Raw genomic sequence first — 13,185 nt, 5'->3', positions numbered from 1 at the left:
CTTTGCAAGACAGGAAGAACTCACATGTGGGATACTCCTGTGGTCTCAGTGAGATGTTATTGAGGGTTTTCATTGAATTGGTGACGGACTGGGTTTAGTGCATCTGTGAAAAGGATAATGACATTGTAAATAATCTATTCACATGGGGTGAGAAATAATGCCGGATATTTGATTGAATCAACCAACGTGCGGGATTTGTATAAATCACTAACCAGCTTTCCATCCAACCTTTTTATGCGAGTCAAGTACATGTCGAATAAAACGTTTCATGACAGGCCTGATGGAAACAGGAAATGTTTTGGTAAACTTTTCAAATGTCGACAAAACAAAATACGCTAGAAACGGTGGGATCTTTTGTGTATGTAAAATTAATTATTCGAGGAATGTCGTGGAAACGCTTTTATGCGCAAAAATTGATATAATAACTATCATATCAAAGTAAACTAGGGGGTCCCACGGTGATATGTTGTGTGGTTCTCCCACTACGACTGGGAAGCATGTAGTTTATTTCGCTACAGATTAAATACAATTTGATGAACTTCACAGGGTGGTGAAAGTGCAAGGTGATGAGCTTGGTGCTCCTTTTCATTAAATTTCGAGGGTCTTATTTTAGTAACATGACCATCGATGCCTGGCTGCCGTTTGACAAATACAAATTATCTTGCTCTTTTATCCATAATAATCTCATTATATATGTGCACTCTAGCCAACAGCGCGCAGATACCAAAGTGGGCATACGCTATATAACGCAATTTTTTTTTTGTGAGAACACCATCAGAGTTTAAAATGCAAGTGTGCCCTATTTAACTTGTATTTTTTATTAGGTACATTGGAAATCAATGGCTAAATATATTTGTATGTGCACTATGTCATCACGCACAGCCTTTTATCTGCAACAAGTCAATTTGATAGAAACCTCTGGTAGGAAAATGCACATATTTAAAATCTTGTCACCAATTGGATGGAAATCAAGAATCAGTGGCTTTTTAAAACTGTACTACATCCAGCTTGGTGGAGATATGGTTGAGATGTGGCACAAATAATGATTATCCTTCTCTTTTATTTGGAGTTAACAGTCATTGTGTGGGTATACTTTTTTGACTTAGAGGATTGGTTTGGTAGTTATAATAAATGATATAATAAACACCCCTCACATGGCTTTGGTGAAAACTGGCACAAAAGGTACTTATGAGTATTCATAAGAGGTATGATGCTTTGATGATAGGATTTCTTTGGTTGTGTGCCGTTGTGTATGTCATCGTCAAGTCTGACGAACTAACACCAACTGACACATTAGTAAGCTGTGATTTTGAGCTTTAGCTCATCAAAAGGTGGACAATCTGCACACCATTCTTTCTAAGGGACAACACAACCCACAAAAAAAGAGAAGCAATGTCGAGATGATAGAAAGAAAGTCGCATTCTTTTAACAAGTATGTTTAAAAAGAACAGAGGTGCACAGTACACTTCAACGTGAACTTCAGACACATTTATGACCTTTTTTTGGTTCACTCTGTACTTGTGGAGCGTATGTTTTCAGCAGCTCGTGAAACAAAGGGAGTTGCCCATCTCTGGTCAAAGGGAGTTGCCCACCTCTGGTCAAAGGGAGTTGCCCACCTCTGGTCAAAGGGAGTTGCCCACCTCTGGTCAAAGGGAGTTGCCCACCTCTGGTCAAAGGGAGTTGCCCACCTCTGGTCAAAGGGAGTTGCCCACCTCTGGTCAAAGGGAGTTGCCCACCTCTGGTCAAAGGGAGTTGCCCACCTCTGGTCAAAGGGAGTTGCCCACCTCTGGTCAAAGGGAGTTGCCCACCTCTGGTCAAAGGGAGTTGCCCACCTCTGGTCAAAGGGAGTTGCCCACCTCTGGTCAAAGGGAGTTGCCCACCTCTGGTCAAAGGGAGTTGCCCACCTCTGGTCAAAGGGAGTTGCCCATCTCTGGTCAAAGGGAGTTGCCCACCTCTGGTCAAAGGGAGTTGCCCACCTCTGGTCAAAGGGAGTTGCCCACCTCTGGTCAAAGGGATTTGCCCACCTGTGGTCAAAGGGAGTTGCCCACCTTTGGTCAAAGGGAGTTGCCCACCTCTGGCCAAAGGGAGTTGCCCACCTCTGGTCAAAGGGAGTTGCTCACCTCTGGTCAAAGTGAGTTGCCCATCTCTGGTCAAAGGGAGTTGCCCACCTCTGGTCAAAGGGAGTTGCCCACCTCTGGTCAAAGGGAGTTGCCCACCTCTGGTCAAAGGGAGTTGCCCACCTCTGGTCAAAGGGAGTTGCCCACCTCTGGTCAAAGGGAGTTGCCCACCTCTGGTCAAAGGGATTTGCCCACCTGTGGTCAAAGGGAGTTGCCCACCTCTGGTCAAAGGGAGTTGCCCACCTCTGGTCAAAGGGAGTTGCCCACCTCTGGTCAAAGGGAGTTGCCCACCTCTGGTCAAAGGGAGTTGCCCACCTCTGGTCAAAGGGAGTTGCCCATCTCTGGTCAAAGGGAGTTGCCCACCTCTGGTCAAAGGGAGTTGCCCACCTCTGGTCAAAGGGAGTTGCCCACCTCTGGTCAAAGGGAGTTCCCAACCTTGGTCTAGCGAGTTTCCCACCTCTGGTCAAAGGGAGTTGCCAACCTTGGTCTAGAGAGTTTCCCACCCCTGGTCAAAGGGAGTTGCCAACCTTGGTCTAGAGAGTTTCTCACCTCTGGTCAAAGGGAGTTTCCCACCTCTGGTCAAAGGGAGTTTCCCACCTCTGGTCAAAGGGAGTTTCCCACCTCTGGTCAAAGGGAGTTTCCCACCTCTGGTCAAAGGGAGTTTCCCACCTCTGGTCAAAGGGAGTTTCCCACCTCTGGTCGAAGGGAGTTCCCAACCTTGGTCTAGAGAGTTTCCCACCCCTGGTCTAGAGGGCAACATCAGTCTATTCAAATCAAATCAAATGTTATTGGTCACATACACATGGTTAGAAGATGTTATTGTGAGTGTAGCAAAATACGTATGCTTCTAGATCCGACAGTGCAGCAGTATCTAACAATTCCACAACATAATCTAATACACACAATCTAGTAAAGGAATGAGATGAGAATATATAAGTATACAATTTATGGATGAACAGTGACAGAGCGGCTAAGATGCAATAGATATTAAATAATAGATTGTGAAGGATACAGTAGACATTATATACATATGAGATTAATAATGTGAGACATGTAAACATTGTTAAAATGGCATTAATAAAGTGACTAGTGTTCCATTTCTTAAAGTGGCCAATGATAACAATCTGTAGGTAGGTCGCCGCCTCTCTGTGCTAGTGATGGCTGTTTAACAATCTGATGGCTTTGAGATAGAAGCTGTTTTTCAATCTCTCTGTCCCAGCTTTGATGCACCTGTACTGACCTTGCCTTCTGCAGGATAGTGGGGTGAACAGGCAGTGGCTCGGGTGGTTTGTCCTTGATTATCTTTTTTGCCTTCCTGTGACATCAGGTGTTGTAGGTGTCCTGGAGGGCAGGTAGTTTGACCCCGGTGATGCGTTGTGCAGACCGCACCACCCTCTGGAGAGCCTTGCGGTTATGGGCGGTGCAGTTGCCGTACCAGGCGGTGATACAGCCCGACAGGATGCTCTCATTTGTGCACCTGTAAAAGTTAGTGAGGGTTTTCGGTTACAAGCCACATTTTTTCAGCCTCCTGAGGTTGAAGAGGTGCTGTTGCTCCTTCTTCACCACACTGTCTGTGTGCGTGGACCATTTCAGTTTGTCGTGATATATACACTTTCCACCTTCTCCACTGCTGTCCCGTCGATGTGTATAGGGGGGTGCTCCCTTTGCTGTTTCCTGAAGTCCACAATCAGCTCTTTTTGTTTTCCTCTATGCCAAGGGGAGGGGCTGACTACAAAGCTACTTCTCCCTCAGTTCCAGGAGAAACAAAGCCTTGATCTCTCTATCTGGAGCAGAAGAATACTGAAACTTTTGATGCGCGTCATTGAAATGCTTTGTGGATGCTGCCTGCAAACACACGTGTGTCAAACATTTACCTTTCAACTTCTCCGCTGATGCACTGGTCCCAGTGACTGGGTCCCATGTGACTCAGTTGGTATTGCGTGGAGCTTGCAACGCCAGGGTTGTGTGTTCGATTCCCAGCACGAAAAAAAGGATGACAATGTATTCACTCACAACTGTAAGTTACTCTGGATAAGAGCGTCTGCTTAATGTAACGTTTGAGGTTGCGGGAGTCAGAGAGAGGGGGAAACATGAACGGAGACCCACAAACACAAGGGGGGAACCTGACGAGACAAAGCATGAATTGCAATTTGTGCGTTGCATCTCTCCTGTAGTGCTTGTTGCAGCAAAGCAAATGATCAGCATGTCAGGGAGGGTTATGAAGACGGGTAGCCCAACTTTGTGGCGGTAATCAAAGGCCATTGAAACGGATGGATTGAAATCGGCACTTTCATCTGTTGATATTGCTTTTTGAGTCAAAGTGTGACTAAAGAGAGCATAAGCTCAAAGTTTTGTTTAATGAAAAGGGGATTATAAAGATTTGAATTTGAGTCAGTGAGTCGAGTTGTAGTCTCTCCGAAAATATTTCACTGAATAATTTGTTTTGGTTCTTATTATCCAGCTTGATCTATTTTCCTTTTTGAAAATTAAGCCTTCATAATGCATTTTATAAGCCCTACATAGATGGTTCACAACTCATTTATAAGCAAATGTCATACTGAAGAGAGTGTAAAGTCAATACAGTATGTAGGTTGCTCTGCCCAATGTAACATAACCACGATGGCATACCCTCACAAAGCTGTGCTTCACAAAGGGTGAGCAATGCTATCTTTGATTATAGCAATTGCGTGACTCATGCTCCAGTCCTTTTCTTTAGATCTGACAATCTTTCTTATTCTGTCTCTCTCTCTCTCTCTCTCCTCCCAGAACCGCTTCCACTTGCAGATGGTTACGCAGATCCCCCCGTCAGGCCTGTCAGAGCTGCTGCTGACTATTCTCCAGCGGAGCGGCTGGCAGGAGGGCATGGCTGTGCTGTGCCAGGGCTGGGAGGAGGCTGGCCTGCTGGAACTACTGGAGCTCCAGAGCCGCCTTGGCTGGGGCGCCACACGCTGGCACCTCCGAGCCCTCCTCAATCTCACCCGGGCCGGGCCCACAGAATCCGAAATCCAGGACTTCCTTTCGGAACACTTCCGGGGACAGGGGCCAAGTCAGATCCTGCCACCGGCCGCGGTACTGCTGTTCGGGGCCGACCCGGAGTGTGCAGCAGCGGTGCTGCGGAGCGCCCAGGACTTGGGGCTGACGCTGCCCACAGTGCACTGGGTGCTGGGCTACCCGCTGAGCCCCGACACCCTGCACTCCATCGGTCTGCCCCTGGGGCTGTTGGCCTACGGTGAGGTGGAGCGCAAGCCGCTGGACTTCTACATCCGCGACGCGCTGCAGCTGGTGGGCCAAGCTGTGGCAGCAGCCACAGTGGTGCGTCCCGACCTGGCGCTCATCCAGAACATGGTCAACTGCTACGACAAGCCCAACAAGCACGAGGTGCCCTCGTCCGGACAGTACCTCGCCAGGTAAAGCTGGTTTCCTTTTAACCTTTGACTCACAAAGTCTCTGGAGGTTTGAAGGATTATTTTACACACATACACACACTCACATTAAGTTTGAGGTCACATTATTGGTCAATTGCACACAGCGTCCAACTGAAATTTGACTTCCGCTTTTAACCCAACCCCTCCGCCGAAAGACACACATAAATACACAGAATTTGGAGAGGAGTGGGGTGCTGCCACACTGGGCACCCAGAGAGCTGTTGTTGTGGGGGGTTAAGTGCCTTGCTCAAGGGCACAACGGCAGACAGTGGCATCTAGGATTTAATACCAGCAACCCTCCGGTTGCTAGCTCTCTTCCTACCAGATTTTTCCTGTCGGACCCGGGATTTGAACCGGTTGCTGGCTTGCCTCTCTAACCACTGGGCTACCTGCCGCATACATATATATTGTACATACAGTGCCTTCGGAAAGTATTCAGACCCCTTTACCTTTTCCACATTTTGTTACGTTACAGCCTTACTCTAAATTGGATTAAATCAAAAATGTTCCTCAGCAATCTACACACAATACCCCAAAGTGACAAGGTGAAAACTATTTTTTTTGTGCAAGTTTATTACAAATAAAAAACAGAAATACCATATTTACATACGTATTCAGACCCTTTGCTATGAGACTTGAAATTGAGCTCAGGTACATCCTGTTTCCATTGATCATCCTAGAGATGTTTCTACAACTTGATTGGAGTCCACCTGTGCTAAATTCAATTGATTGGACGTGATTTGGAAAGGCACACACCTGTCTATATAAGGTCCCACAGTTAACAGTGTATGTCAGAGCAAAAAAAAAGCCTTGAGGTCGAAGGAATTGCCTGTAGAGCTCCGAGACAGGATTGTGTTGAGGCACAGATATGGGGAAGCATACCAAAACATTTATGCAGCATTGAAAGTCCCCAAGAACACAGTGACTTCCATCATTCTTAAATGAAAGAAGTTTGGAACCACCAAGACTCTTCCTAGAACTGGCAATCGGGGGAGAAGGGCCTTGGTCAGGGAGGTGACCAAGAACCCGATGATCACTCTGACAGAGCTCTAGAGTTCCTCTGTGGAGATGGGAGAACCTTCCAGAAGAGCAGCACTCCCCCAATCAGGCCTTTATGGTACACTCTAAAAAATAAAATGTTCCTGGAGTATCCTTTAGTGGTTTAGGGGAACCCCTATAAGTTATTCTAAGTATCCCTTTTAATGGATCCTCGAAGAACGTTTTGAAGAACATTTTGAGGTTCATTTTTGAACTACCCCCCTGTTATTATTATTATTATTATTAATGATAACAATATGCATAACAATAACACAATATTTTAGTTCTCAGTGTTAATTATGATTTTAGTGGCAAAAATCCAAATATGAGGTAAAGGCCCAGCAGAGCCCCAAGTCCAATGGCTATATCCTCTGCCGTGTTGATGTTCTCCATTTAAAAAATAAATGTAAAAAATTGGTCACATGCACATATTTAGCAGATGTTATTGTGGGTGTAGCAAAATGCTTATGTTCCTAGCTCAGTGTAGTAGTAGCTAACATTTCACAACAATACACGAATCTAAAAGTACAAGAATGGAATGAAGAAATATATAGATATTAGGACGAGCAATTTCAGAGTGACATTTATTAAAAACAGTAGAATAGAATTCAGTATATACATATGAGATGAGTAAAGCAGTATGTAAACATTATTAAAGTGACTAGTGTTCCATTATTAAAGTGGCCAGTGATTCCAAGTCTACGTATATAGGGCAGCAGCCTCTAAGGTGCAGGGTTGAGTAGCCGGGTGGAAGCCGGCTAGTGATGGCTGTTTAACAGTCTGATGGCCTTGAGATAGAAGCTGTTTTTCAGTCTCTCGGACCCAGCTTTGATGCACCTGTACTGACCTCGCCTTCTGGGTGGGAGCAGGGTGAACAGGCCGTGGCTCGGGTGGTTATTGTCCTTGATGATCTTTTTGGCCTTCCTGTGACATCGTGTGGTGTAGGTGTCCTGGAGGGCAGGCAGTGTGCCCCCGGTGATGCGTTGAGCAGATCGTACTACCCTATGGAGAGCTCTGCGGTTCCAGGCGGTGCAGTTGCCGTACCAGGCGGTGATACAGCCCGACAGGATGCTGTCAAATGTGCGTCTGTAAAAGTTTCTGAGAGTCTTAGGGGCCAAGACAAATTTCTTAATCCATAGCCAGTATGATTTTGCAGTGCATGGTAATCGAACAGGTTTCTTGTTATATTCATCCGCGGTGTAGGGAAGGTGGAGTCTGTCAATCCCCAAAAACGTAATTAACAAAACATGGTTTTCATACACATACCTTGTCCATAATGTAGAGGCCTATGGGATATTCATTGAATAGGTAAGGGAGGATGGTAAATGTGCATACCACAACAATACCAATTGGCATACCTTTGTATGCCTCCTTGTCTGTATACCTGCAGTTCAGGCATCTGCACCCAATACAGCCAGCCTTCAACATATTCTCATAGCCTACATATGCGTAGCTCTTTGTTGATTAATATCCATTAATGTCCATTTTCTGTTTTAGAAAGATTTGCACAAATATGAAAAGATAGATGGTATCATCATAAATCAATATCAATTTAGATCACACAAGGGACAAACTTTAGCTTAAATTGAGGAGATCTTTACATTTTTCAGTTAAGTGCCTGCACCTGCTGTTCTTTCAAATTAAAATCCAAATGTTTATGTTTGGAAGTTAGGTTCCTGCAAGAACCCACACCAACTAAGGAGCTTCCTCGTTGAACCCCACCTCCTATGGGGTTCTTGGAAGAACCTTTTGTGGGCCATTTTCAGTGCCTAGAACCATAAGGTACTTAGAAGAACCCGTTTTGAGTGTAGATTGGCCAAATGGAAGCCACTCCTCAGTAAAAGGCACATGACAGGCCGCTTGGAGTTTGACAAAAGGCACCTAAAGACTCTCAGACCATGAGAAACAAGATTCTCTGAAATGATGAAACCAAGATTGCACTCTTTGGTCTGAATGCCAAGCATCACGTCTGGAGGAAACCTGGCACCATTCCTACGGTGAAGCATGGTGGTGGCAGCATCATGCTGTGGAAATGTTTTTCAGCGGCAGGGACTGGGAGACTAGTCAGGACCGAGGGAAAGATGATCGGAGCAAAGTACAGAGAGATCATTTATGAAAACCTGCTCCAAAGCACTCAGGACCTCAGACTGGGGCGAAGGTTCACCTTCCAACAGGACAATGACACTAAGCACACAGCTAAGACAACGCAGGAGTGGCTTCAGGATAAGTCTCAATGTCCTTGAGTGGCCCAGCCAGAGCCCAGACTTGAACTCGATCAAACATCTTTGGAGAGACCTGAAAATAGCTGTAGAGCGACACTCCCCATCCAACCTGACAGAGCTTGAGAGTATATACAGAGAAGAATGGGAGAAACTCCCCAAATACAGGTGTGCCAAGCTTGCAGCGTCATACCCAAGAAGACTCGAGGCTGTAATCTCTGCCAAAGGGGCTTCAGTATGGTACTATGTAAAGGGTCTGAATACTTGTGATATTTCAGTTAAACATTTTTTTTATTTATAAATTCGCAAAAATGTATAAAACCTGTTTTTGCTTCATCATTATGGGTTATTGTGTGTAGATTGATGAAGAAGAAAAAAAACATTTAATCAATCAATCACAAAATGTGGATAATGTCAAGAGGTCTGAATACTTTCCAAATGCACCGTACATACGTACATACATACGTAGTCTTACATCTCCTCCTTTGAGCCAAGTTGTGTCTGAATATAGTGTTTTTGGGTCCATATTATTATAATGGACTTGGTAAGTGCTATAGACAGTTGAGCAGTGGTTCTTTCCCAGTGTTTGCATGAGTCTGCAAATAGGCCTATCTCTCGCTGAGGTCAGACTGCTAGTCACCCCTAACCACAGAGCAGCTCCTCCAAACACAGCGATAGATGCAGCCTCCTGTGTATGGAGTGAGGCTGGAGTGTGTTTGTACACGCACATGCATATGTATACACATACACACAGACAGATACTCACACGCGCACGCACGCACACACACTTAATACTCTCTCTCACACACATACACACAGACAGATACTCACACACGCACACACTCTCTCTCTTCCTGTCACACACACACACACACACACACACACACACACACACACACACACACACACACACACACACACACACACACACACACACACACACACACACACACACACACACACACACACACACACACACACACACACACACACACACACACACACACACACACACACACACACACACACACACACACACACACACACACACACACACACACACACACACACACACACACACACACACGCGCACCCAGCTGGAATACAAACATGAAGTGGAGGAGGGTAGAGCTTTAAGCTTTATTCATGGGTTCCAGTCAGTTGCCTCCCCAATAGGGGAGCCAGCCAGGCAGGCTTCCTTATCAAAAGAGCCCACAGCCCTGTCTGCCTCTCAGTGGCTCAGAGCAGAGCGACAGCAGCACACAGCTTTACACCCGCTGTATCTGCCATGGACCAGAGTAACAACAGCTGCGCAAGCTAGCCATGCAGACAGTGTCTCAGCACAAAAGCACAATAGGATGAGCTACAATTGGGCCCAATTGTACCCCGACTCAGCTAAAACATGTTGGAAAAAAGAATATAGTGGAAATTATGAAGGAAATAAGTGTTGGAGGCTGGACTGCTAGAGTACTGGTGTATCACATTTATTCATTGGCGTAAAAAGGCAAGCCATTTTACCGTGGTGAGCAGTAAGCTTCAAGAGTAGAGTTTGTTGCCTGGGGCTTCAACACAGAGGAGAATGATTACAACATTACGGCATCTCCGCGTATGAGAAACATTTTGGAAATCACCCCATTATAACTATATTCAGTTCTACCAGGTCATTTAAGAGGGCCATCAAATTAATGGGATTGCACTGGGTGCCTAGTGCCTAGTAAAGATCGACGATGTCAAGCTTACGACGACATTTTGCTCAGGAACAACTCCATGATGAAGTGTCATAATCATGATGGCACTTAGACACATAACAGCTACATAACAGAACAGCTATTAGAGAGAAGAGGGCTTCGGGGGAGGAAGGAATGGAATATGAGAGAAATGTACGAGGGATGGTAGTGAGTAAAGAGAGGAGCTGAGAAACCCAAAAGGTACAGGTTGGGGGATTTTAAGTAATTACAACCTGTACCTACTGGTAAAGAGAAATGCATAGCCTTTCAATGTAATGATGTAATGGCATTCAGCTCCTTTTCCCTCTTGTGGGACTGAGGTGGGGGGCTATATAGGCTGAGATAGGGATAAATTAATTACCTAAAGGTATGGAGCCAAATTACCTTTTTCTGATTCATCCATCCCTCTGCCTTTTTCTGATTCATCCATCCCTCTGCCTTTTTCTGATTCATCCATCCCTCTGCCTTTTTGGAATTCATCCATCCCTCTGCCTTTTTCTGATTCATCCATCCCTCTGCCTTTTTCTGATTCATCCATCCCTCTGCCTTTTTCTGATTCATCCATCCCTCTGCCTTTTTCTGATTCATCCATCCCTCTGCCTTTTTCTGATTCATCCATCCCTCTGCCTCTTTCTGATTCATCCATCCCTCTGCCTCTTTCTGATTCATCCATCCCTCTGCCTCTTTCTGATTCATCCATCCCTCTGCCTTTTTCTGATTCATCCATCCCTCTGCCTCTTTCTGATTCATCCATCCCTCTGCCTTTTTCTGATTCATCCATCCCTCTGCCTTTTTCTGATTCATCCATCCCTCTGCCTTTTTCTGATTCATCCATCCCTCTGCCTTTTTCTTTTCGATGGAAGGAGTTCAGCAGCGGTCACACGGCGCCACCTCTATTATTAATGGCCGCACACATTCCTCATGACTCAACATGACTGTCACAACTTCCCTTAGCCAATGGGATTGGCTGGATCTGAATTGCCTGAAATGACCCCTTCGCTAGGCTAAGCTAAACCCATATGCCGTAACTAACTGGAGGGCTAGTGGATTTGAAAAAGTCATCAACTGTTGTTTTGAGGGTGAAATTTCAACCCAATGATTGTTATCATTGTAACCAATTTTCGACTTAGACAAACCATGTATAAAAAATGTTGAATTTTTACCTTTGTAACAATTTCAGATGTTCAACGTTATACCAACTATAAAACACAAACAACAAACAATAGGTTCGGCAGTACCTCCTATTGGAGAATTGATCTACAGCTATTCATTTGGTCTGCCATCCAGGGTTTTAACCAAGCCCAGCTTTTATATTTGTCGCTCACTACTACCAATGTGTTATCGTGAAAATGATTGTTGAGAGACCTTTTAATAACGAAATATGTTCACTGTTGCTACCGAAGTCATTCCTAAAGTTAGGCTTAACAGAGAACCAGACACATCTATCCAAGCAGAAGACGTATCTCCTTCAAATGTTGATATTTGATTGCGCTGACAACCAAATCACAATTCAATATCCAGTTTGTCTACAAATGAATGATTGATATGTTGGATTCACGTCTCCAGCTCAACCAAATATCAAAGTTAAAGAAAGTTAAAGAAACTAAAATCAAATCAAACTTTAAATGCACTTTAACAAATGACCTGGATCAAATAAAATCAAACTTAATTTAAAGTACAATTTAAAGTTAGATTAGATTAGATTTAGTACTATCCTTAAACTTTTGGGGGGTTGAGATCGAGACGTGAATCCAACACATCAGTGATTCAATTGGTTGTCAACGCAACCAAATATCAACACTTGAAGGAGATGTATCTTCTGCTTGGATAGTTCCATCTGTGCCACTTAGTCTGGCTTTAATTCAAGTTTTGTCTTCAAATTAATCTTCGATATGTTGGATTCACGTCTCCATCTCAACCAAAAATCTAAGTTAAAGAATAGGCCTAAATCAAATCACTTTACCTTTGATTCTTATTTGAGATGGAGATGTTTTATTATTTTTCCTTTATTTAACTAGGCAAGTCAGTTGAGAACAAATTCTTATTTTCAATGACGGCCTATGAACGGTGGGTTAACTGCCTGTTCGGGGGCAGAACGACAGATTTGTTCCTTGTTAGCTCTGGGATTTGAACTTGCACCCTGTTGGTTACTAGTCCAACGCTCTAACCACTAGGCTACCCTGCCACCCCTGATGTGAATCCAACATATAAATGATTCATTTGTAGATAAACGTCCAAACAATTCAAAATCACTTTGCAATCCAGTAAATAGCTTATTGACAAGTTAACAAATGGTATGTTGGATTCACGCCTCCAACTAAACCAAACATCTAAGTTAAAGAATAGGATTAAGCCAGTGGCTCAGATGAAACTATCCTCCATTGTCAACCAAACACAATTCAATCATCTTTTTCTAATACAGGAAATAGCCTCAAGTTAAGACTATCTTACAAACTAATGTAACAGTATTTATTCAACATTTTGAGGCTAGACTAATGTAACTATAAATGTCTTCTTATGTTATCATAGAAATTGCATGTTCAATATAGCATGCAAACGTCGCAGATCTTGAAGGTCTTGTACAGCATTGATCACTTGCACGATGTACATTCATTTCATGTAATCTCATCTGCAATCCAGGTCATGTGCAAAGTGATAA

The 13,185-nt window shown here is 44.3% G+C and overlaps 1 protein-coding gene across 4 annotated transcripts in view; it reads left to right on the top strand.

Moving 5' to 3' along the window:
• grin3bb (glutamate receptor, ionotropic, N-methyl-D-aspartate 3Bb) overlaps window positions 1-13,185 on the top strand; it is a 105,023-nt gene that overhangs the window by 67,786 nt on the left and 24,052 nt on the right. For all 4 annotated transcript variants that reach the window (XR_004826491.2, XR_004826493.2, XM_035776848.2 and 1 more), the window contains exon 2: window positions 4,884-5,524. Coding sequence is in view for 2 of the 4 variants with exons in the window: in XM_035776848.2 (XP_035632741.1) it covers window positions 4,884-5,524 (641 nt within the window). In the remaining 2 variants the exon portion in view is untranslated. The remainder of the gene's footprint in view (window positions 1-4,883; window positions 5,525-13,185) is intronic.

Source organism: Oncorhynchus keta, chromosome 1 (assembly GCF_023373465.1).
Source record: "Oncorhynchus keta strain PuntledgeMale-10-30-2019 chromosome 1, Oket_V2, whole genome shotgun sequence".
Classification (NCBI taxonomy): Eukaryota; Metazoa; Chordata; class Actinopteri; order Salmoniformes; family Salmonidae; genus Oncorhynchus; species Oncorhynchus keta.
The sequence above is the reverse complement of the archived record's forward strand: the minus strand, read 5'-3'. Positions and strand labels throughout refer to the sequence as shown.